The sequence below is a fragment of the Halichoeres trimaculatus genome, unplaced genomic scaffold (genome assembly GCF_033239565.1).
Source record: "Halichoeres trimaculatus isolate MK-OKI-2021-1 unplaced genomic scaffold, fHalTri1.1 fHalTri1_scaffold_2, whole genome shotgun sequence".
NCBI classification, from domain to species: domain Eukaryota; kingdom Metazoa; phylum Chordata; class Actinopteri; order Labriformes; family Labridae; genus Halichoeres; species Halichoeres trimaculatus.
This window is the reverse complement of record NW_027437180.1, coordinates 36104801-36131527: the sequence shown is the minus strand read 5'-3', so window position 1 is coordinate 36131527 and position 26727 is coordinate 36104801. Positions and strand designations below refer to the sequence as shown.

Genomic DNA, 26727 nt, shown 5'->3' with positions numbered 1-26727 from the left:
GAAACTAGAAAAATGTCTAAATAAAAGTAACTTTTCTCTTGTTCCATTAGCAGATTTTTCTCATTTTTCTCTTTAAATAGCCTAAAATAAGACATTTGCCCTGACTGTTCAGGTGAATCTGTCTCATATTTTCTTATATATTATCATATATAACTCTAAAAAGGCATTTTCTACTGGAAATAAGACAAAAACTTGATTAAACTTCAGTATTTTTCCAGAGAATACCAAGAGACTGTACTGGAAATTCAAGGTCAATGACCTGCAAACATCCTAAGGAGAATATTGAATCTGGAGGACTTTCTTCTGCTCATGCATACGTTTGTAAAGCCAAACATATTGATTATAATGATTACATAAGAATAAATGAACCACAGCAGCTCAGCTTGCAGCTACATACGACCGATTTGCCTAGAAAGTGGGATAACTGGATGACCAGCATAATTAAGAAGGGCTGGCCTGCATTTCTAAGTTGGTAACTAAATCACATAACATGTAGCACAAACACTCCCAGCTCCTCCTAGCTTAATGAGGAACGACTCTTCAGTTGACTTGATGGGTGGTTAATTCAACTCTTCAGTCTTACAACACAAAGAGACGTTGTGAAGAAGTGATTAAAAATTTAAATCATTGAGTCTTTGATGATGCAAATGACGGTGTGCACCTGCAGAACAAGATAGTCGATGATCCTACTAATTTACTTTAGCATTTTAATTTCTGCTCCACAGTGCCCCCTAGCTGAGAAAAAGTACAGCTCCTCCAGCTACTTTATGCAACATGCCTGAAATTTTTTGTGCATAACTATCATGCCAGGGTGCCTACTAGTACAAACCAACCCCAGAGTTTTTTTTTTGTTTGTTTTTTTATTGAGATTTTCCAGATGCATAATAACAATAATTGTACTTGTGAATTTTAATACTGTAAACAAATTATATTATAATTTAAATAAATACATTATTTCAAACGTGATATATGTTAAGAGAAAAAAAAAAGAAAAAAAAACAGAAAAAAGAAAAAAAGGGAAAAAAAATAAATTAAAATAAAATTAAAAAAAATGAAATTATAAATAACTAAATAACTGAATAAATTATTTAAACCAAACAAATGCAAAGATGCAATTTCACACACATATAAACATAGCAAAATGTAATACACAAGTATCTATAAGAAAAAAAAAGACTTTTTTTCCGATCATCTCTAAATTTAATATTAATATATCCACACATGGGTGATGAAAGGTTATCAAAGGATTTTTTGTAACTCAGTGGGCGTGGCCAGGAACAGGGTCCAAATTTGACGTCTTATTAGCTACATCTGCAGCATCTAGATACTATGTTTGGTTTTGTTTTCTCACTTTAAAATACAGTGCCCCCTACTGTCAACGTAAACTAATTTGCTAACTGTTATAAATCTGTTGAAGTAACACCTAGTGATTTTGACCTAGTGGTCAAAAGCAGTACTGCAGTGTACTCAATGGTTAAAATTACACATGTATGCTTGTTGTAGGGGGCTGAGGCAGCTCTTGCTGCACATGTCTGTTCATCGCCACTTGGTACTTTAATTTGATTATTGTTCTCACTAATTTAATCTCTAATTAATTCTCCTAAATTGAAAAATTTGAAGCTTTTTTTGAGATTACATGCTCTAAACGATGCATGAGCAGATGGTTTTAAAGCTTATGCAACATCTACGGTTTGACTTTCACCTCCAAAGCTGCTGAGTGTAAAAGAAAAAGAGAAAGCAGCAATATTTGGTGACACACACATCTCAGTATTTTATTTATTTATTTATTTCATCTTTTTTTTTTTTTCTTTTTTTTTTTTTCAAATTAGTTTGTTTCTGTGCAGAAAAGAAAAAAGGTAACTGCAGGAGTGACAGTTCGGGTATTGGTGCTGTTAACCCCTTGCTGCCTGAATTAATTACCAATTATAAAAATAGATTGTTTTTATGTTTTTGCATTCTTACAGATGTTAAATTAAGTGGATAGTTATAAATAAGTTATATTATATAATATAGACATGAGAAGTTCATCCCCTGACCAATATATTGTGACATAGTGGATCTGATACGATCTTTGGTTTGTGTAGAATTTGAATCAATAAGTAATAATCAGATACAAAGGTCATTTCAGCTGCATCAAGACCTGACAGGGGATGTCGTAAATTTGTGACAACGGGCATCAAAGGGTTAAGTTTGAGACTTAAAGAAAGTTATCTAATCCTGCGGACACAAAGAGACTCCATTACATAAAAGAAAGATATTTAAAAGGTTAGTCATGAATTGAATAATCATCACCTCCATGCCCTACTTTACACCGTTTTAATTGATTCAACAAGCCGTGCAGCATTTTCTGTGTCACATCATAACCTACGGTTTGGAACCAACGCCCACACAAGAGACAGAAACCAGCTGAGCAGCACAGACCGCCCAGCCCTCCTCAGCTCACCAGCTCAGCACTGAGTCCCCAACGTGAAGGGGACGGTCACTGCCTGGTGCCGTGCTGGGGTTGTGCAAGAGATGGGCGAGGAAAGAGGAGCTGTGAGTGCACCTTCAGACAAGTCATAGAAGAGTGGTTTTAAAGCTATCAAACAAATACATCACCCTTAGGTGTTGTGTCCTTTTTTTTAAATACATTAACTAACAACATCTAAACTGTAAGAGTCCGATCAGATTTGAAGCTCAGTGAAAACATGATCTGCCCTTGAGTTCTCAGTTTTTGCCTCAGAAGCAGTTTTTCTCCTGCTCTTGGAAACACTTGAGCAGCACGTCCAATGTTGACAGAGTAAACCTGACCTTAGGGCGCCGTGAGCGACCTGACAAACACTTCAGTGAGCGTTTCCTGCCTGAAAATCAGAGTCTAACTCAGAATCTGTCTGGTGTGAATGTCTGGATGTTAGAAAGAGGACACAGGCATGTAGAGGAAACACGACACAGCTCTGTGCCGAGGAAGAACAGGACAGGACAGGGTGGGTGGCCAAGATTAAGTGTCACCACACTCACATGCATCACATTCATGAACTCCTCTGGGAAGAAGAAGAAGAAGAAGAAACACTCACTTGCTCATCTTGCTCGAGTTTTTGAGCGTACTCTCTTTGTCCTTTCTCCTAAACATCCTGGAGGCCGTGGGGTGGGGGGGTCACGCAGAAGAAAAAATCTGTGTCTCACTCTCTGTTACTCCTTCTTGGTCTCCGTCTTCTTCACCCTGTGGCTCCTGCTCTGCCTCACACTCACAAATACTCACACTTTCACGTCAGCACAAAGTTAAACACCAGCAGCTCCTCCCAGACAGGTTAACAGGTGTGTCGCCGCCCAGACATCCACCCCAGCAGAGAGAGGGGAAGAAAGCCAGAGACCGGATCAACCTGTTCCTCACTTTCCTCCCTTCTTCAGTCCTGCCCTTCCTTTTCATCTGGGCCATGACACACTCTCACATGTCACACAGGGAGCAGGGGCTCTTCAGGCGTCCTGGATGAGGAATGCTAAAGTCCTGCAGGAGCCAGGGACAGGAATCTGCTACTGATGCTGTGTCCACATTGAGACACCTGTCAGCTTTCTCTGAAAGAGTCTAAAAGAAGTCAGATTACACCTCACTTCATGAACAATGCTTCACATCTCTGAATTAAAAGATAAATTAAAGTGTTTTGAAGGCTAACCAACCTGAATTATTAAATCCAAACCAAGGGTCTCCAACCTGCAGCTCTTTGACTCCTTTGCAGTGGCTCCTTGTAGCTTTAAAAAAATACAAATGAAATAAGCATTTTTTTTTTCTCAGGGGGTATTGATGATTAAAGACACTGACACTACATAAAATCATGCATTTCCATTATGTTGAAGAAAATATGCATCACATCTGTCAGTAAAACTTTAATTTTTTTTTTTTTAATTGCATTTTTTTGACATTTTTTTAAATAAAAAAAAATCCCTTTTTCTAAGATTTTGCAGTTTTATTTATTATGCAAAATCATTCCACAAATTTGAAAAATTATTTCAAATTTTTGCACATTTTTCTTTTTTCTTTTTTTCTTTAGCAAATTTTTGAAATTTCAGATGTTTAAATTTTTTTTCCAACTTATTGAAATTTTATAGAGTTGGCAATTTTCTAAAATTTAATACAACCTTTTTTTTTTTTTTTTTTTAGCATTTTTTAAATTTATGCAAATGTATTAACAATTACAAATTTAGACATTTAATTTACAATTCTATGAAGAAAAAAAATATTCAAAATATTTACGTTAATAACAATAATAAAATTAATAATAATAATAGTAATTACAATAATACTAATAATAAATATAATAATAATAATGTAATTACTGGGTAGATTTTTTTATCTTTGGAATTTTATACACTTTTTTTTGTCTTTATTGTGACAATAAAGTAGATTTTGTGGCTCCTGATTGACTTTACTCCAGGTGAGCTGAGGTAAAATGGCTCATATGTAAGTAAAAGTTGCAGACCATACTTTTAAAAGCCAAAGATTTCTTTGTGCAGTTTTAATGTCTGATTAATTACACAACAAGGAAAAAGGTTTAACTGGAGGATCCATGTGAATTTCCACACTCAAACACCCTTCCAACATGTATCTCTACATTCATTTCTGCATGACCTCACAGGAACCCAAACACCAGCACATCTCCTCCCATACACCGATGAACCCAGACTGATTTCATTCTTCCCCACCGTGTTTTACACTGAGGATGGTAAGTAATTTTAAGGGACTTAAACTTAAGTTTCCTTCAGCATCCAAAGACACTCACAAACTGGGACTGGAGACTCTAACAGGAAGAGGTCTGGCAGAGCCAAAGCCAGGGAACATGTTTCTCTGAGGTGGTAGTGTCACAGTCTCAGTTTCGGTTACTGTGAAGAGAAGACTTTAAGGTGCAGCTTTGACCTATCAGACTGCAGTAAGCGAGACATCTAGTACTAAGACACGCTACAAAAACTGAAATCTTATCAAGTGTTTTTGTCTTATTTTTCTCATGTTATAATTGATATGAGCCAAATTCAACTGGTCAGTCCAGAAAAGCGTAATGTTTTAAGTTACTTAAAGACAAAAATGAGGTCTGAATTGCTTCTAACAAGTAAAAAAAAAAAACCCTGCCAATGGAATAAGGAAAAATGCTTAAAAATTGGCTTTAACTGGAATAATGTTGTAACTTTTCTCTTGTTTCATTCAAAAACTGGAAAAACTGGGCTGTTCTAAAACTTTAGACTAAAAAATAAGAATTTTGCCCATTTATGGATTAAGTAAAAACTAATTTTGAGGACTTATAAAATCAAACATGGCGCTAGATGTGAGGAGATTAAAAAAAAAAAAAAAAATCCTGACATGACTTGGTGTTTCTGCACCATAACCTTGTAGTTACAAACACACACACGCACACATGCAGTGTGTTTACAGTAAATATTGGAAACTGAGAGACAACATGTGAGCGACACAGGAAGTGTCTGACGTCGCTCTGTCCTGAAGAGACTCAGTCTTAATGGTTTAGGATGGCACAGTACGCACAGAGAGCGTGTGCAGTGATTCAGGATCAGGGCGTTTCTCTGCTGCATATCAACAAAAGGGAATCATGGCCAGGAATGCTGTGAGGCGGCTTTCTGTGCAGCTGAGTGGGAACAGGAGGCCAGAAGTTTTGATCCAACCAGCCCTGCTGTGAAGACCCCCCCCCCCTCACCACATCACCACCTCCACCTTAAAGAGCATGAACCACCTGTCGAGAAACATTTTTACTCACGACAGGAGTTTAAAAAGAATAAAACTGACATTTGAGAGTTTTATTGTTAAGTGCACTGAGAGGCGGGATGTGTAAACTGAGGTATGAAAAAATCTGGGCAAAACCTGGAAGAGGTTTCTGTTTCTGGATTTTAATTCAAGTCCTGTGTGGTTGTTTCACTAAGTGTAAGGAAATAAAGAGACGACAGCAAGAGTTAATATGGAGCTCTAAATTTTTCTTTGCCCACTTTTCAATAAATTTAAGATTTTTTTTTTATTATTTGATATAAGTATTAACTATTTACTTTCAGCAACTATCAGTATTAAAGTCATTGAATAAAAATAAAAATAAAAAATGAATAAATAAATATTTTGTGAGTATTTTGTTATATATATATATATATATGTATAGATATGTATGTGTATATATATATATATATATATATATATATATATATATATATATATATATATATATATATAGGTATCGCTTTATATTAAGGTCCTGTAATAAGTATTACTAAGACTTTTGTAAGTACTTATAAGATGCTTATTAACATTATTATTTGTTTATAAGACTGTTATAACTGCTTAATAAGTGTTTAATAAGGTCATTGTTAGGGTTAGGCGTGAGGTCCCACAGGTTAGGTTTAGGGGAAGGGCTGGGGTAGGGCTCATGAGAGACAAAAGCAGAAGACCAAAAACAAAGAGGGTTAGGGTTAGGGTCCATATAGCTTTTAGATTAAGTTGTCTTGTATTAACTATTACAATGACCTTATTAAACACTTATTAAGCATGTATATAGTCTTATAAACAAATAATGTTAATAAGCATCTTATAAGTACTTACAAAGGTCTAATTAATGCTTACTACGGGACCTTAATGTAAAGTGTTACCTATTTATTTATCGTTGCTAGGCGCCGCCCTGTTGTGGCTGCCTGTTGCAGCAGCTCTCTCTTCTTTGTCCATTTCTTGTCATTTTTTCGTCTTTTTTTGTTATCTTTGTATTTTGTATGGTTCATTTGTTGGTCATGGACACCAAACTTTTTGTGTCTTCAGTGATATTTTCACTATTTCTGCTCCTGTGTTTGTCTGGAGATCCTACATGTAACCATGGCTACATTGTTTACATGTGAAACCTGCTGTTAGCAGCCTGTAGCATGTCAATGCTAACTGGTGCAAGGCCGGATGTTTCCCCACAAGGTGAGGAGAAGGAGGTGAGGATGACGTGCTGGTTTCTCAGGTGTGAGCTAAGAAGTGACGACATGGACCTGTCCTTCCATCCATTGTTATTGGGAACGTAAGATTTATCTCCAATAAGATGGACCAGCTAGCCATGCTAACCCAGCAACAGAGGCAATACCAGAGGGCAGAGTAGCATCATGCTATACACAGACATGACTAACGGTGTTATTTTACAGTACATTTGAGAATTTATGGAGAGCAACAAAACACATTGTTATGATTAGTTGACAGGTTACAGATTTAATACTTTAATTCCTGAACAGAAATCTTTTTTAAGTGGTTGTTATTTTTTATTTTATTCTGGCTCAAATTTGGAAACAAAAACATAAAATCAGTTTGAAGATTCTTACTCGTGTTCAAAAAGGTGAACTAAAAGAAAAACAAAGGGTCAAGACTCAACACACCTTATGATGCTGGGTGGTTCATTGCTTTTGATAAGGACTGTATGCACACATACACATACACACCTATATAACGTGTCTCATTTATCAGCTCACAGCACACATACAGAGCATGGCTGTGTGGTTTCCTGAGTCATTCTCTAACAAAGGTGAAGATAATACAGATTTTTTTAAACTCCTCACAAAGACAGATCTGCCCACCAATAGATTAATATGCAACTCCACCCTGTGAGTGTAAATTATTTACGTTTGTGTGTTTAAGGCTCAAACCTACAGAAACGTAAGATCACTGGAAAGATGTTCGACGGGTGACCGAGAAGAAATTATCTCCATCTCATCAGAAGACAAATATCTTCTCTGCATATTTGTGTCATTGTAGTGACAGAGGAATGTGTGTGTGTGTGAGATGAAGACGTGGGACAGAGATGTCATGTGTGAAGAGTGGGAGTAGTTACTAAACATAAAAAATAAAAATGATTTAATGCTGAAAGAAACTGATTCAGAGTCGGAATCACACCTACGTTAACATTCGTCTTTGTGGAAATACATATTCATGAAAGTAAACGTACAGAAATTCACGCCCTGCTGAGGCATCTGAAACACACACCCAGGACAAAGCTGCACAAGACACACCTCGAAGTTACTTCATCTCAGTCTGGACTGCTGACAAAACATCTCCTGATGTTTTTTAACGACGCTTGGAGCAGTTTATTTAACTTTAATCAGGGGAAGTGGAAGAAAAAAACACAAGAAAGTAAGTTTGGTGCAGATATATTTTTATTTAGGCCCAGGAATTAAAGAAATCACACATCCTCTTTTCTTTTCTCGATTACATTTCCACCGTTTGTTGTTGAGTCCCAGGCTATTCGAGGTAAAGGATTGGATTAATCCAGCACATCCATCTTTAACCTTTAACATAAAACACTAACAGGAAGAAAAAGAAAATAAAAACATTCATTAAAAGTAGTGAATGAAACAGTGAAATGAGGAGTTGGTGACTGACACTTTTTGTAAACTTGCATCTGATGTTTCGCCGCAGGATCATCACAAACAGCTTTTCTCCATCGCTGTCATGATGATAAGAGAATCTTACTCAAAACTTTCTACACATTTCATGATGAAAACTTTCTCAAAGCGACTAAAACCTGGGGAAAAACGCTAAACCGCCAAGCAATCTCCTGACCGGCAGATGGAAAAGAGTTGACACTTCAAGCGGTCTGAAAGTGACGAGCAGCTTTTCAGAGCTACATGACACAGGATCTCTGGATAGGGCAAGTTCAGGTGACGTAGAAAAACTGCACATTTGTGTTAAGATGTGAAAAAAAGATGACAAATAAAAGCGATGATTAGAGGAAGGCGCTTTGAAAACACTGGAACAAAAAAAATCAAGCTAATTCATGGAGCTGATGTGGCTCATTTTTAAACTCTAAAAGACTAAAGTCATCAACATGGCTGTACGTACAGATCTGGATGACAGGTGGAGGTGTGAGCTCATACAGGTGGAGCAGAGACTCGGGTTGTTTTGCTACTTTAAACTAAATGACGTATTTTATGATCTCTCACCTCCACTCATCTTGCACTTAGCGGCTAAAAATAAAACGTTTAATTGTGTGAAATTATTTTGATTAATGTTGACCCAAGTCCGGTTGAGTCTGGTGAACTCAGGAGCCCCGGTGGAGTCCGAAGCCCGGGGACGGATTTAGCTGCCGAAGCCAAAGATGCCTTTGATGTAGCCGGTGAGGCCGCCCTTGCCCTTCTGCTCCACCTTGTCGTCCAGCGGAGGGAAGGCCACGTGGTTGAGGGCGAGGTCGAAGAACAGCGGCTTGCAAGGGATCGGCTGGAAGTCCGGAGGGAACTGGACCAGGTTGGGCTGCTTTCCTACGAGGCTGGGGTCCAGACGGAAGGTCTCCAGGCGGTTGCAGAGAGGCTGGGGGAAAAAGGAAGCATGAATTATAAGACCAGAGAAATAACGACGATGAACCAGTGTCTGGGTCTGAGCTCTTACCGTGTTGTCTTTCACCTGCTGCTGAGAGGGAACCTCAGCCGTCTCATCAGTGTCTGAAACACAAAATACACAGTTTAAACACAAACAAGCTCCTGATGAAAGTGTGAGATGACCAAAAGAAGCTCTTACCTAAGATGGCAGCAGCCTGAAGCGAGTATTTCTCAGCGTTGACCTCAGCAATGAGCTCCTGAACATCAGGAAGGTCCTGTAGAAACCAAAAGACACAACAGTGATGCTTCAGGGACAAATGTTTAAAAACCATCTTCAGAATTCATTTGACAGCATATTAGGGCTGGACAATTAATTGGATTTTAATCCTGATTTCAATTTTGCCATCTGACAATCATAAAAACAATATAATCGAAGAAAAACAATCAATATGCCACACAGTGTATATGTATGCAAGTTCCTGTGCTTCATAGCTCTTCTGTGTTCCATGTGCAGCCACAGCGAGTGTGTGTGACTTATGTGTATCAATAATACTGTATGTGCCACTTGCTGACTCTTTAAAGTTGTGTTTAAATCAGTACTGAAGTTTTTGAATAAATGAATAATTGTGTATATTAATTGTGATTTCAATATCACTTAAAATAATCGGGATTCTTATTTTTACCATAATCGCCCAGCCCTACAGCATATCTTATTACGGCATTCACTACTGGGTCATTACTGTGTATGGCTCATTTGTTGGTCATGGACACTAAACTGGTTTTGTCTTCAGTGATATTTTTACTATTTTTGCTCCTGTGTTTGTCTGGAGATCCTACATGTAACCATGGCTGCATTGTTTACATGTGAACTCAGCTATTAGCAGCCTGTAGCATGTCAGTGCTAACTGGTGCAAGGCCGGATGTTTCCCCACAAGGTGAGGAGAAGGAGGTGAGGATGACGTGCTGGTTCTCAGGTATGAGCTAAGAAGTGACAACATCATTATTGGGAATGTAAGCTCTATCTCCAATAAGATAGACAAGCTAGCCGTGCTAACCCAGCAACAGAGGGAATACCAGAGGGCAGAGTAGCATCATGCTATTCACAGACATAGCTAACAGAGCTAACACCAGACACCAACAGAATTTTTTTTTTTTTACAAACAAAACAAAAAAAAACTACACTAAAATATAATTTGTGTAAAACACATTTTCATTATTAGTTGAGAAGTAACCTTTTTTTTGTACTGTCATTACTGAACGGACCTCTTTTTCGTGGTTGTTATTTTTGATAAATTATTGACTTCTCAGAGAATTCCAGTTTTCTGGCTATGTTTTTATATTATTTGGTAATATAAAAACATAAAATCAGTTTGAAGATTCTTACCCCTGTTCAAAAAAGTGAGGCATAATAAAAAAAAAGAAAACAAAGGGTCAGGACACTACTGCTCAAAAGTTTGGGATCACTTTCACATTTTTTAGATTTCCAAAGAAAAACATTATTCTACTAATTTCAAAGATTCAAATTTAATCTCCTAATCATTTAAAAAAGACCCATCACTCAGCGGTGACTTCTGAGAACCAAATAGGAAAGCGATCAGAAGATTAAGAAATGTTATGCCACACTTTGTGATCGGGCGGATTTTATCCTTTTTTCATTATTCCTTTAAAATGTATTTCCTTTCCAGATGTGCTTTCAGAGTGTTTCAACGGAAAACAAGAAAACCTCCAAGATCCCAAACTGTTAAGCCGTAGTGTATGTTAGCGAAAAAAGCTAAAGTTCGTCTGATCATCTTAGTATTCTATAGATGTTTTGATTGCAGTAGTCTGTTTTTGTGTTTTATGGACTTGTCTTCTGACCAACCTTGAGGCTGTTGTTGAGACTCTTGGCCTTGGACTGCACCTCCTTGGCGTATTTCAGCACCCTCTCATACAGCACCAACGCCTCACTCCACTTCTTCACCAGCACGTAGGACTGAGCTATGAAGAAACACCTGAGGGAAGACACAGCAAAGGTATTTTAAATAAATCAGACAAAATATCACAGTTTTCTGTTTGAGGAGTGATAAGTCATACTTGGTTGATAAATATAAGTCTTGGTGGTATTTTTGATTTGAGGGTTTCAGGTCCTAATCAGACCTGTAGGCTTTGTAGACCAGAGTCTTGAGGGAAACCTCCTTCTGGAAGGTGTGGTCATCCTCCAAACCCTGCAGGGCGGAGAGCTCAGCCAGACTCTGCAGAGACAAACGAACAAGAGGGACAGTTAAGGTGATGATGCCAGATGACAGGATGCTAAAGCAGGGAGGAGCACAGCTGGTGAGTTACACGGAGGAGAGGTGACAGACTGTCAAACAAAGCAGCGAACACACGCCCTGTCTGATGACACTGGAGCTCAGCACGCTGACCCTCAGCAGCTGTGAGGAAGCCTTAAACAAGTTATCTGTGTTTAAGACCTAATGCTTCAGACCTACCTGCAGGATGATGTCATAGAGGCGGATGAGGTCCTGTGGACGGGGTCCTCTCTTGTTCTCGTCGGCTTCTGGTTCCTTCAGTTTGGCCTGCAGAGTGTGAGCCATGCTCTCGTTTCTCTTCACCAGCGTGCACAGCTTGATGTAGGTCAGGTAACTACCGGACGCCACAGAGGACACAAACAGCTCGATTACTGTCTTCATACAGAGCAGAGAAATCTGCAGATGTTTTCCTGGAATTAAGACTGCATTTCCCATGAGCACAATCACCCACTGTGTCGAGGATGTGACTCTTGCCAAGGTGTTTATTCATTTTGGAGAGCAGATCTTTGATTTAACGCTAATTTTTATTATCATTACGTAGGTCTTGTGTTTAAAATGTAACAAAAGTCAAACTTTGAAAACTCAGTTTGTAGTTTAGTGTCTCGAAGATGAGCAGACTGTGAAGAATTATTCACAGCGTGAATCCTGGTTATATCCTAGCAGAACTCATCTACCAACTCCAACCTTCACCAAGCAGAGCTAACGTAACCTCACCCTTCATTTTATCAATAGACTCTCAAGTTTGAACAGACCACTGCAGAATAACTGCACAAATAGCTTTACCTGTATTTTATCCTTTGCTCTATCACTCTCCTGTTTGTCTTTCTTTTGCTCAGGGCCCTGTTCTACGACACAGGATCACTCCTCAGTGAGGCGAGTCTCCATGGCAACGTACGCTGAACGGCTAACCTGCTCCGGGGCAGGTTAGGTTGCAGATTGAACTCGCGGACTATTAAAACCCCGCCCACTGACCAATGAGCCCTCACGAAAAAATGGCTTGTCCGTTCTTAGAGGATCCCGTGGACATCGGAGCCAGACCCACTCTCTTTTTCGGATGACCACCTTTATGAAAGTTACCGGTTTTCCAGGGAGGGGTTGGTAGTACATGACACTTTCTACAGGTAGTTAAAGGGAATGAAGAACTCTCATTGCCGTAATAAGGTCTTCAATGCCAACACTTCTGTTCCATGACAATATTTTATTGCCCGTATCAAAATTGTGACAGGAATTCATGTAGGGCTCATGTGGGCTACATATCACACAAAAAATGTAAACACGATAGGAATGAACAAATGAATAAATTCATATAAGAATAAATTAGGTATGTTGCATGTTACAGTAAAAGTGCATGGTGAACAGTGCTATTTCAGGATGATAATGGCACAAAAGATTTTTTTTGCACTACACTTACGCATTTAGACTGTCAGCAATTTTCTGCCAGCACTCCCTCCGTGCTTTATGAAGTATTAAGTATGCGGTCCTTCTCTCTCCACCCTGCTCTGACGCTCCAGACTGCTCCATGTTCACGATTGGTCAGATGCAGCGGGCTCCGCCTTAAATGCGCGCACGCGCTCATTGCCTAGCTGGATCCTCTTATGAGGTTGATAACCAGCGTCGTTAACCGTGTAGCGAGACCGCCGGCTACCGCGCTCAGTTCAGCGAGGTAGCTCCAAGGCTATCTCGCTAGGCTGAACTTGCTTCGTAGAACAGGGCCCTGATGTCTGTTTTCTTTTTGACAGTTAAGCTCCTGTTTTCACTGTAACAACATTAATCCAAGTAACCCTTTTCAGCAGTGAAAAACATTGATTGTAACTGGCTGCCCTTTCCGCTATGTTATTATTGTATTATTTTGTTATTTCTGATTGGTTAAGCCTCTTTTGTTTCCGACCAGAAGTTGTGCTGTCCGGAAGCATTTAAGCGACACACTTCTGTGTTGTTGTTTGAGCTTCTTCCCTGGAACAGAATAGTAGGTTACAGTGTCTCCCGTTTACTTTCATTTATTCTTTTAAGTTTGGCCGGTTGTTTATTTGTTTCTTTTGGTAGCATGCATATGCTCCCACCAAAGGTTCTTGATGTTGCTTCAGAGTTATTAGCACCCTGGTCGGCAGAGTGAGGAATGTGTGTTGTTTATTTGTTGGAATTGTTGCACTATGGGTCAGTAATGTTTATGATGCATTTTGTACGAGTTATGAAACATGGATTGAACTATGCCTGGGTTTCTAATAGACTTTGTGTGTTTCAAGTAAATGAATTCATGTAATGGAGTATTTTATATTTTTGTAACTGAGTGATTTTTAAATTGTAATAAATTTTTTTTGTTGTGTTTGAAGAATGAGGAGATGCTCAAAAACAGATGGGGAAGTAAGGGACTCCATTGAAAAATAAATGAAAACGAGGTGCAGCACAAACTCTGCGAGGTTAGTCTAACAGTCAATAGTAGGGGGTGATCTACGAATACATTTGAAATAGTAATGAGCTAAAATCAAATAGCTCTTTTGCTTGAAATGCCCATCCTTGGTCCTGGATGAACCGGACAGGGCAACTGAGAAATATCATTTATAAATCACCTGTTTTGGCACCGATAATCTCATTTTAAGTGGATTATGATCAGGCATAAATCTTTAGGGGAGAGTTTTTCAAGATCACTGAAACAGTCCCCACAGAGACTTTGACTAGGATCTACTGAGTTAGGGGAATAAAGTCTGTTATCAATTTACAAGTTTCAAGTTTTCTGTACAAAACACCAAAACCAGAAAAAATATCATCAGTTACTAAGAAAAGGGACAAAAAGGGGAAAAAAAGGATCTGTCCCTGTGTTTAGCAGCTCATGTAAAAGTTTCACCATGTTAGTTTTTTTTTACCTGTGCAGGAACTGCAGGTTTGACACTTTGCCACTGTCGGCGTCAGAGCTCCTCTCACGCTGCTTCTACAAAGACAAACAAAAAGAAAGTTTCAGGTTAACATTCCAATCAAGAAGGATTAACACTCCTCTACTTCACTGAAACATGCCGTCTCTTCATCCTCACCGCTTCACTCTTGAGCTCCTCTTTCACAGCCTGCATGGTGTCTCTGCACTCGGCCAGCAGGGTCTCGTACAGGTGCTCTTTGGTCTCCTCGTTGGCGGCCTGAACGACAAAGACAGTGAAGATTTTTTTTTACAGAGCAGTGGATCCATTTTAACGCAGACCAACAGAAGGGAAGGAAGAATAACATCTTATTTTATCTTCACAACTTTTTTTTCTTAAGCTACATGACTATAGTGCTTTCACTTACAGCAGTTTCAAGTTATAAACACAACTGAAGATCAGAGCTTATGACAGGCTTGAAACAGCATCAATGACTCCCTTTGTGGCTGGATAGGAAGGAGTTTTAGGGGTCATTTGACCTTCGATACGTTTCGCCCAGAGTCCAGGCGCTTTGAGTTCCTGTTAAAACACTCCCCAGAACTAAACTTCTCCTGTGGCCCACTGCTTGTCTGTGTTTGATCCACAGGGCTGAAGACGCAGATAGATTATACACAACAAGCACACAAATGAGGCATGTAGAAAAAAACTGCAAAACACCACCAAACCAGTAAAGTAATAACAAAAACAACAAAGGCTTTTCAGTAAAAATGAACCTGAAGAAGGGCACGAGGCCTTCACCTTTTGAAAATCAAATCCACTTCATTGCACAGCTTTGTACTGTAACTTTCATGCTTATATTTTAAAATCTTTTTTACATACATTTTTTAATGTTTATTTTTTGCTTGAACCAAAAGGTTTTCATTTAATAGATTTTCAAATGTTTTCTTTCGATGTGTCTTGTTGACATTTTAATGATTATTTGCATGTCTGTGTGGAGCACTTGAAATGTGCTAAATATATTAATTAATTAATTAACTTAACTAGCCTTTTAGGCTTTAGAAACTGGTGAAACACTGGGTCGCTCCCAGGTTTAAAGCATGAAGACGGCAGAGAACCCCTGAAAGTACACAAGGGCATTCAAGGGGGTACAAAAGATTCAAAAATGATATATTGATATGAGCAGCGTTCATAAACTAATATTTGTACCCTGTAGGTTATTCAATGCCAATTTAAATCTTGTATTAAAAATTTAGTTTGTCTTTTTTGTGTTTGTCTTTATCGCTTGATAAGTCCATAGTTTTGTTTTATGAACAGCCTTTTACTTTGACACTTTAATTGAATAATTATTCACACAAATCTTTTCTTTTTTTACATGTCTTTTTATCTCATAGCTGATGTAGTTATAAGCTTTTGAGCCCACCTGGTCATGATTTTCAGGGTTAACAACATGTTACACGTAAAAAGGTACATCACTGAAAAAAAAGTTATTAAACCAAGTCCATCACAGCTTGGGGTCATCTTACTGTTAACGGCAAGAGGGGGAAATAAAAATATGTGGTTGCAGCACCAATCAGACATATTTAGCTTACAAGCCTCGCCCTTTAAAGTTTCGGGACACCTGGAAAGTACCACCGTTCAGGTAGGGCCATTTACAGGGGTAGATTTATCACCCCAGAACTAAATTTCTATCCATGTTCTGAAAATTGAAATGCCGGTAGTACCTCTGGTTGAACAATAGCAATGCTAAGCTAAGCTAAACTAGTCTAAGGCTGTACTCAGACCAGAAAAGTCCTTTGGTCCACTTGTTTGGTCCGGACCAAAAGCGGACTTTATTTTTTTCGTTTGGTGCGGTTCATATTCAGATTGTACTTTTTGCAAGTGGACTATATTCTGTAAACACATCCACATGTGTGACGATCAGTGCTCTCATTGGACAGCACTGACAAAGGGCGGCACACAGAGTACAGACCTGGAAATGGAGGTAAACGTGTGTTTGTGCTCTTATTAGAGCTGCAAAATAATTTTCAGTTTCAAGAGCAGCTCCTTCAAAGCAGGCTTAACAACACCGTTTCAAATTTGGAACAGCGAAGATGAATGCGTGCAGCAAGGAGACGCTATGCTCTGCGTGTCCTGACCCACAACATGCCAGCAACAGCGTGGCTAAACAGAAGACTAAGGATCAGGTATGAACCAAAGACGGTTAGGTTACGGTGGCTTTATAGGCCAAAAAGGCGCATGTATCCTGTAGTTAGTTCAGATGGACCTTGGTTTGTATTCAGACCTGCACAGGAGAACCACGAATCACACCAGAGTTCGTTTGGAAGCGGACCGAGACCACCTCAAAAAGTGGGTCTCGGTCCGGTTGTTTGGTCCGCACCAGGGTTCGTTTGTGTCTATTCACACCTGCATGAAAAGTCCGCACCAGCGTGGGAAACGAACCCTGGTCCGTTTAAAGTGGACCAAACAGTCCAGGTCTGAATACGCCCTAAATTAAGCTAGGCTAAGCTGAGCTAAACTAAGCTAAAATAAGATAGCTTTATTAATCCCTAATGGGGAAACTCCTATGGCACCGTAATACAGTCCACTCATTCACACAATACACGTTATGACATTTACAATTGATAAATACAAAACCCAGAGAGCACCTTGGGAACAGACAGAAGCAACAAAGTCATAAGTTCATTAAATTAATGAACTGCTGCCAGTATAAAGGACCTTCTGAGTCGTTCAGTGGAGCACTTAGGCATCACCAGATGATCACTAAAAGAACTTCTCAGTCTATTAAAAATACTACCAAGAGGAGGATGAGGATGAAGAGGAGAAGATGGTCTTCAAAGAGCAGCACATTTTTTAACTTGGCCCCAATCCTCTTGTCATAGGTGACCTCAGTTGAGTCTAGGGTTCAGCCAATCACTGAACCAGCCTTTTTTATCAATTTGTTGATCCTGTTTTGTCCTCAGAAGTGATGCTGCTCCCCCAGCAAAGACCAGTATAAAACAGGACACTGGCTAATATACCCTGATAAAATACATTGAGGAGCCTCTGTGTTCTTTTCCCAATTAAATCTGTGGACAATAATATTTTAAATAATTTTAATTTTCATAACACCAGCTGACGAATGTATTTAAGGACCAAACCTCTGACTTTCAGATTGAAAGATGCTGACCCCACTCTGAGCCACAGCTGCCTCTCTCAAACCCCGAAAGCTGATTGTGATGGCGTCTGATTGAACATCACTCGAACGGCATTTCATATGAAAACAGACATTTAAATCACGTCGCTGAGCTCTCAACTTGTAACAAACACATGTACTGCATATCTAAGTGATGCCAACTGTGCATAGTTTCAGGAAATTATCTCTGATACCATTAGGGAGGGTGAGGAATTCTTGAAGTATGTCAAAGGGTTTCACACTCTGAAGAATTTGGGAGGGGAGGACTCGAGCGACTGTTCTTACTGAACTTGTAGGAGGAAATATTTACACGCTGCGGACAGAAACATGAACCTGAAGCCTGTAAAAAAGCTGCAGCTTCCAGTTGTGTCACCTGGAAATGTAAGTCCTAGACATGTTGGCCTTGATATCCAGACTTTCATTCGCAACAAGCTGATTAAAAATCTAGTAAACGTCAATCATGCGAGCCTAAATATTTCCCAGGTAGAGGAGCTGTAGTAGGTTGATGCAAAGAGCAACAGTAACAGCAGGTATGTGTCTGTAACACACAGAGGGAGAGACTCAGGTATGTGGCCCGGCAGGCTGCGGATACATTCCTACACACAACTCATCAGCAATCAGACGCACTGGAGTTTCAGGGTTCAAACTTTTGTGAATGACAGGATTGTTCTTCACCTCACCTTCCTTTGGTTGACACACCTGGACAATGAGTCTGCCTGTGTTACTCAGATTAACAAAAGTCTACAGGACGCTTCATTTTTCATAAAAACATGAGGGTACTGTGAAGGTGAAAATGTACCAGGTTGAAGATAAACCAGAGATTTTACAAGTTAAACCTCTTAAAACTTAAAAAACACAGGAATGAAGATTCTAACACCTGGGATGGATGCCACAAAGTTAGCTTCATGGAGTTAAACGTCCACAACAGTGAGGAAAAGTCACAGTGATACTCAAAAAGAGACGGGTCGAAGGTTGATAATATTTGGTGCCACACACTTGTGCCAACACCCTAACAACGCCTTTCATGACCGGCTCAACCTGCCCAGCATCCTTTGTTCCTCAGAGGATCGGCTGGACAAATACGCTGATTAAAAAGAGTCCACTGAGTCTTTCTACTGGGACTGAAGAGCTGCCAAACTCAGCATTTCCTGTCCCTTGAGGCACAGAGCGGTGGATCAGGTGTTTATGTTAAGGTGTTAGCTTGTTGGAAGAGTAATGAGTGACAAATATAATCTGCAAATTCACTTCCTGAGATTATTTCAAGCTTCTCAGAAATTCAGCTTTTCCCTCTTTCCCCAACAATTGGCCCAAACGCTGCAGCTTGTTTGTAAAATTCCCTCACTGAAACAAAAAGGTGTTTACAGATAATAGCACCGATCTGTCTTGCTAATACACCTGCTGGGTGTTGTCCTGTATTCATGTGTGGGCTGAAATGTGCAGAATGCAGTTGTGCGATGAGAGGGGCTGCATGCCAGAGTCCTGAGTGGCTGTGGGTGTGTCAGGTGTGTCTGTGAAGGTGTGCTGGGCCTTCTGGCGACAGAAAGTGTGAGAAATGCCCTGAGGTGGCTCTACAGTAGACGTGCAGGACCGTAAAGAGGAGAGTGCCACCTGCTGGAAGCTTTTGGAGTTGTTTTGGATATTGTAAAGAAGATGCTTCCTGTGGAATGCTGCAAATGTGTGATACAGTTGTTGTATTTGAAGCTAGAGTTTAGATAATGTCACTTTGTCTGTGTGTAATGATCTTTTCTTGTTCTATAGATGAGCAGGAACAGCACAGCAGGTTTACACTGGGCTGAGTTATATAACTAAGATGCTACACATGAAAAAGTAACACTTGGTACGGCCCTGATACCAATCTTTAAACTCCTATATGAATGGATTCAGAGAGAGAAGCCTTGGTTAAAATGTTTTGAATTTCCTCGACTATAACTACACTAAAGCTAACAGGTATTTTTGTCAAAAGACCAGGACTAGATGTAAAATTAACACTGCTGTGACATGAAGTTAAGAGCTGTAACAAATCTCTGAGCTGACGTACCTGAGCGATGGCAGCCTCGTTGTCAGCCAGACCCAACAGGAAGATTCGGGCCTTGTCGATCTTCACAGGAACCGTTCGTCCTCTCCACTCCACCTCACTCATGGTGGCAGCCTGCTTGGTTCTGGCCTGAGTGATCAGGGACTGAGACAAAACAGAAAATCCCATTAGAGTTCTTGTTGACATGTATTTTCTGGCTACTTATGATTTCAGTAAAGGACAGAGATTGTTCCTTAAAGATGCTATGAGGAGGATCTGTTTAAATTGGACAGTCTCGCCACCTTCTGGTCAGGAGTCTCTGCACAATTAAATGGAAATTGGACTGAAACAAATTTTCTTTGTTTAAGACAACTTTTTACTGGATACACTGCACTAAGGTAAGGTATTTATCAGTACAGTTATGTAGCGCTTCGGTTTGAAACATGACATCAAGCAAACGTTGTAGCAGCTGGCTTTATGTAGTGCTATCAGCAGCCCAGTCCTACAACATATCTGTAGGCTAAAGTGACAACAAGTAAACACTGTCAGTTTGTAAGTAGTTTAGTAGCTGTTCATATTTAGCACAGCTGGCAGCCTGATGCTCTGAGACATGTCTGTAATGTGTAACGTTAGTGAATCCTGGTTATGTCCTGCCAGTCATCTACCAATCAGTGCTAACGTAACCTCACTCTTCATTTTATTCATAGACTCTCAAGTTTGAACAGACCACTGCAGAATAACTGCTGACTGTGGGTTGGAATGAACATTATCACAAACAGTTTAGCTCCTGTGTTAGCCTTTAGCTCGGGCTGTATCACTCTCCCGTTTAGCTTTCTTCTGCTCTTCTGTCCTTTTTCTGTCTGACAGTTAGGCTCCAGTGTCCACCATCACTACAAAATTTATCCATTCATTCATTTTCTTAACCACTTATCCTGTTCAGGGTTGCAGGTGGCTGTAGCCTATCTCAGCTGTCATTGGGTGAGAGGCAGGGTACACCCTGGACTGGTCGCCAGCCAATCAAAGGCACATAGACAGACAACCTGTCACACACATACTCACACCTATGACAACTTAGAGTGGTCAATTAAGCTGACGAGCATTTTTGTGGGAGGAAGCTGGAGGAGGGAGAACATGCAAACTCCACACTGAAAGGCCCACCAGCCAAGCTGGGAATCAAACCAGTGACCTTCTTGTTGGGAGGCTGCAGCGCTAACCATTGTGCCACTGTGCAACCCCACTACAAAATCAATCACATAAATCATTTACAGAGTAGAGAAACACAGATGTCTCTTCTTTTCACTACTAAACTTCGTCAGCCGGCGTGGTGTTATCATAGATACCTGCTGTCAATCAATCTGGTCCTTCTTGACCTAAGCTAAGAAGTAGCAATTTAAAATAAGCTGATAATCTTTAAAGTGTAGATTACGATCAGGCATATATCTAGAAGGGAGACTTTTTCAAGATCACTTAGAAACTCCTCACAGCCCCTTTAAAATTATCCTCATTTTGCAACATTTTGCTCCATCAGGAACCAGGAACCTTCTACCTGTGAAGCAACACCTCTAAGTATAGCACCACTGTGCAGCTTTGTTTATTTTTCTTTAAAATAAAAGGAAAAGAAATTGATGTAAGACAGTACTTGGTTAACAGTTTCCTTTTCCTGTTCTTACCTCCAGTTTCTCAGCCATCATGCCTCCTCCTCCACCAGTTAGTCTCATCTGCATCAGGTCGTTGATGGCGTTCTGATCACCTGTAACCGTGCAGGAAATGAACAGGTAAACTAAAGGCTGCTGAGGATCTCTTTTCCCTCCCTGTGTGAAGTGTCTTTGTGTTACTCACCGATGTTGTAAGCGCAGTAGCGAATGTTGGGTGAAATCTCATCCACACGCTGACGATACAGAACAGCCATTTCCTCTGTGAACGCACTGGCCAGCTTCTCATAGATGGTCCTGACACACACAAGACAGGTCGTCTAATATCTTTCTCTCACACACACACACACACACACACACACTGATTTCATAGAAAGAATTCAGAAGCTGTGTGACGGGTGAAAACTTACTTGCATTTGTTGAAGGCCTCCATGGCAGGTTTCCATTCCTGCAACTCAAACTCTACCATACCAGTCAGGTATGCAGTGTAGGCCTGCAATCAGCACGGATTTGTCGATTTTTTAACCTGGTTTATTCATTCACTTTTTAAATAAGACAGTTTAATGAATCCTCATAGTTTGTAACAAGCTTCTATTAAGTCAAAAATAGGGATAACTGATCAAACAGGCTGACTACTGACCACTAATCTATCTTAAACTCCTGAGAAGCAGACCGAAGGTGACTGTACTGCGTACCTGTGCCTCAAGCTTAGTCTTAGCGTCCACTCGAGGGCTCTCACAGAGCTTCTCCAGCTTCTCGCTGTGCTTGGCCGCCTTGCGCAGACGTGCCAGCAGGTGGAAGCGTTTACGAGGCTCCGTGTTGGCTTCTTGCTTCAACTGCATGGCGTAACTCCAAGCTCGCTCTGCCTCCATCAACACCAGCAGTAGGTACCTTAAGAGGAGTAGGTTTATGATGAGTAATTTCCTGTATCACTCATTTCAATTGGCAGACAAAGCTTACATCTGATGTAAAGTTTGTGGTTTCACGGCAATACTTAATTAAACTGAGCTTGAGCATGAATCTCTTTAACCAAATTAGCAAGATTGCACATGACTGTCTTGAGAAGAAGATCCATTTTTTACCTGTTGTCAGAAAGCATTTCCACTGTTATTTTCTTCCCCACAAACTTGTGCTTGTTGCCCATCTTGAAGCCAAGAGTCTTGCGCAGACGACGCAGTCTGCGGGAGCAGTATCCCCTGGAAACACAACACAGAGATTTATATAATCACAGAGAAACAGTGATAGGAAAAAAAGTCAGTAATGCTTGAATGTACTTTGTGTTATCTTGGTGGACCACAACAGACATGGCTATTATGATGTCTGGCCATCACTCCAGTATTTCCTCTGAGAAACTATAATAGAATCCTATTACTGTTTATTTTTGAGAGCAACTAAATAAGTTCACCCAACCCTCATGTATGTATACATATTAATAAATTCATATGTTTCAATACATGGGAAAAAGAGAAAAAAAGCCTTAAAAACCAGAAGGCTAGAAAAGGTATAAAAAGGAGTTGTGTTTCTGTTGTTAGGGTTAAACTATGGAACGATGAAAACATAAATATAAAAACCTGCAATTCATGTTATATCTTCAGAAAAATGGTCTCCAAAGTTCTTTGAAAACTATAAGTGTTGATCATGTAATGATGTTGTTAATGTTGATTCTTTATCTTTGTTTATTTATTTATTTATTTATTTATTGGTAGCTTATCTTTGTTTAAATATATGGGCTAGGCTCAGATAAGCATTTTGCTTCTGCCTATGCCTTTTCAGTCAACACTTATTATAAGAATTCTGGTTTGTTTAAAATGTCTATTTTGTGACAAATATTGCAAAATGTATGTTGTCTGAATAAAAAATCCTACTAACTACTACTAAACAATTAAAAAAGGGGTTTTATAATATTGTTTTCATATGTTTTTAAGTTCCTCTAAACATAATTAATAGAAGACAATTTGACACTCTTGTGTTAAAACTCCTGTTTAATAGATACTCTACACACCTATGAAAACCAAAGATTTTGTCTCTGTTTGTATGGGTGTATTTTGTTCATTCACTCTTCTGTTTCAGGAAAGCAGGACCACTATTTGTGTAGTGATGCAAATAGAGGAGGAAACAGCAAAAGCTAATAAAATGAATGAGTTTTCTCTTGGTTTGGAGACAGATCAGCAGGAAGCTGTTGACAGTTACTTACTTTAAAAAAAAAAAAAAAAAAAGAGAGAGAGAACTATGGGATAAACCTTTGAAAAAGTTTTAAGACTTTATCGCAACTTTCAGTTGTTGTCGGCATCCACTTTTTAACAGTTGTAGTTTACATTTTTACAGAAATGATGTAAGCTAAGGAGGAATAAGGCTTGAAAGAACAAATGAAACTAAGGGCAGGTTTGTTGACACTCCCACAACAAGAAACAGCAGTTATTCAAGGCCAACTTGCTGAAGAAAATGAGAAATTATTTAATCATTTTTAAAATTTAGGACATGTGCCGGAGATAGTGTGATTTGCTTTAATGTTGTATTTTATTTCTATGAAATTAAAAATGGCCTTAATTTATAGCTGGTGTTTCTACCGCTCACAATCCTTATTGTTGTATTTTATTGTAACTAGAGACTTTATGTAATTTTTTTATTTTATTCTTTTTTCTTTTGTATTTTTCTACTGGGTCCATTGATTTCTGCTGGTAAAACAAGAATTTTCCAGTTTGGGGTCAATAAAGTAACTCTATTCTTTTCTATTCTATTCTATTTTAGAACTTTATCGGCTGAATGTTTAACGTCCCAATCAGGGGACAGTTGCAAGGAGGAAAATAAATATTCATGGATATTTTTTGGGTCAAATCTTGAATACCTTTGAAACTTAATAAAACCATAAAAAAACACAATTAAGACTTTTCAATATTCTTTAAGGGCCTTAATTTTCCCAAAATTGACTTATCAGCTTTTAATACTTTTTAAGACCCCACAGACACCCTGTTAAAACGTTTTATACTTACCATTGATAAAATTGGTCAAATTACGACTCGCTTAAAATATTTCTGTTTAGCAGGTGACTTTTTTTCTGATTAAAAAAAGAATAAAAAAATATATAGAAACCTAACAACAACAAAAACTTTTGCGTGGTGTTTATAGTGTTTTAAAATCAGATAATCCTAATAAAGGAATAAAAGATCTTATGTATCAGAATCTGTAATGTCAGTATTAAACGTTTTTTTTAACAAAATTTCTCGAGGTTTTACTTAACAGAGGTTGTGATAAGGAAACAGCGTATTAATTATGTTTCAACTTATACATTACAAAGTAGCTCTGCAAAGATGTCTCCACAGCTCCTGAACCGTTATTACACTTTTAAAGGTCATGTGTGACCAGAAACATCTTACCTGTATCTCTGGTAGTCCCCGTGTCTGAGGCCATGCTGCTGCTGGGATTCCTTGATAATTTGCAAAACTGCGATTTATGTTAAGGGACAACTGTACAGGAGAGTCTTTGTCATTTCCGTTGAAGTTGCGATATGTTTTAAAGGTTTAACTGTCATTTTATTTTTAAGAACAAATGGTAACGCAGCTTCTAAAGAGGTTAGCACGACCACAAGATAAGAAACTAACAAGTATAATTCATTGCCAGAATGTTTCATGTTAATTCAATAATACTGTACTCACTAAAACGTGTAAAAAGAAGGATAAATCTGATTTTTGCCTCTGTCATTAACAGCTGCTTCAGTATGACACGTAGCCTAAAGCGCTAGCGAGCAGGCTGAAGCTACCCTCACAGACGGATTTACTGTTCGTAAAAACATATCAGCGCACACAAATAAAGGATACTTTCCAGTCCAAGTCCCCCGTCCGATGAATTATTCTTATTTTCATCCATAGAGGAAACTTTAGTCTCGTTTTGTTTGTCTGCGGCCATCTCTGATTGATTCTAGCTAATGGTTGCTACAGCTACACACATGCTCAGCCGGAAGTCGAAAGACAGACCAATCAGGGAGCTGGGATGGAGTTATCGCGATACTAAGCGAGATTTTACTTTTCAGAGAGGTGTGGATTGGACAACCTACTTCTGGCAATTTACAGCAGTGGTTTCCAGCCTTTTTTCGTCTTGTCTACCTCCTGATATATATTTTTTGTCATTCATTGAGTTCCCCTTATACGTGCTGATGATTTTTCAAAAGTGTAGCGTAACACAACTGAGATTTAGATGAAAATCTTTTTGGTTTTATCTTCTCAATTTGAACATTTAATTCCCTGACATTTTCTTTCTTTTAACTGAAAACACAAAAATAAATACCACGTTGCCTTGATATTAAAAAAAGTAATGTAATTAAACACAAAATCAAAATTATCAACCAGTCTTTGTTATATATAACTTTTGTAACATTTACCACAAAAGAATGAATAAATTTTCTTTGAAAAGACATTTAAACTTAAAAAAAAAAACAGGAGCAAAACACTTAAGATAATATTCAGATTCACCAAAGCAGTTTTATTTATTTTCATCAGTAATGTGCAGTTTGGTAAACGAAAGCTGGGGGAAACTTCTCTGTTAAGTTTCAAAGAATGAGAGAAAAGACATCTTAGGGTTGCCTTCAGCACCCCCAAAATGGTCTATGGGTAGGGATGGGAAACAAATTAGGGTATTTTATAGGTTCCAACCAACTTTTGTCAACTTTTGATTCACGTAAAATCCAAAGGCACCATGTTTAGGTACCTAAATGCATCCTTGTGACATTGCAGGAGTGGAAGAGTAGGAGATTTTCCATGCTGGACATGAACACAGCATTGCAAAGCTACATAATGAAGAATAAATTTGTTAATTTAAAAAACGCTGAGATTTTATTATTGAACAAATTAAAATTTATTACCACATAAACACAAAAAAGTACCAAAAATTGGTACCGTTGAGTACTGATACCACTTGCCAGGTATCAGGCATTGGTACTGTATCGTTTCAGCATGTGAAAGGTACCCATCCCTATCTATGAACACATCTATGAACCACTTAATTTAAATGAAGTCTGATATCCAACAATTGATAAATAAATGGGCTTCGAGTCATAAACCATTGTTTACTTTCTCATCTTTAATGTCTCTTTGTGCTGCTTCTTTAGAGTTTAACGTTTCCGTTTCAAGCATGATACAGGCCAGCACGGTCATTGTGTGAGAAACTGAACTTGTTAGCAAAGACCTTTGGTCCTTTATGTCTCTTTTCAGGAGTCTGTCTCAATCTCACACTGTATAATATGTGAACTTAGTGTTTGTGACATCACCCATTGGTTTCTGGTTCATAGTTTTGAAAATTATCAACATCAGAAGCTATTTTAGAAATGCTGAGCTCAACCTGGCTTCATTCGAGGTTTGTCAAGGTCTTGATGAGATAAAGAGGCGGGCCTTTAGCCTCTTCATGGACAGCTACAGGGTGCCCACCTGTCAATCAAATCAACCTCATTACTTTCGGAGTTATTAAACTT

The 26727-nt window shown here is 39.0% G+C and overlaps 1 protein-coding gene across 1 annotated transcript; it reads right to left on the bottom strand.

The window, feature by feature from the left end:
- Positions 1-8657: 8657 nt before the first annotated feature.
- Positions 8658-25257, bottom strand: srp68 (signal recognition particle 68). The gene is made up of 16 exons (XM_074665526.1): positions 25082-25257; positions 24641-24707; positions 22349-22462; positions 21962-22157; positions 21677-21759; positions 21454-21563; positions 21285-21364; positions 19639-19779; positions 14609-14707; positions 14444-14508; positions 11763-11916; positions 11431-11525; positions 11156-11285; positions 9494-9569; positions 9365-9417; positions 8658-9286 (listed from the first exon to the last, which is right to left on the bottom strand). The coding sequence occupies exons 1-16, from the start codon at positions 25167-25169 to the stop codon at positions 9059-9061; spliced, it is 1779 nt and encodes a 592-aa protein (XP_074521627.1). The 5' UTR covers positions 25170-25257; the 3' UTR covers positions 8658-9058.
- Positions 25258-26727: the final 1470 nt, after the last annotated feature.

Bases quoted from the DNA above. Each gene is read 5' to 3' on its own strand.
- srp68 (XM_074665526.1), bottom strand. From the start codon at position 25,169: ATGGCCGCAGACAAACAAAACGAGACTAAAGTTTCCTCTATGGATGAA. The intron at 21,564-21,676 runs GTAAGTTTTCAC...TGTGTGTGTCAG, and splicing joins GAGGCCTTCAACAAATGCAA to GACCATCTATGAGAAGCTGG. The intron at 21,365-21,453 runs GTGAGTAACACA...GCACGGTTACAG, and splicing joins CTACTGCGCTTACAACATCG to GTGATCAGAACGCCATCAAC.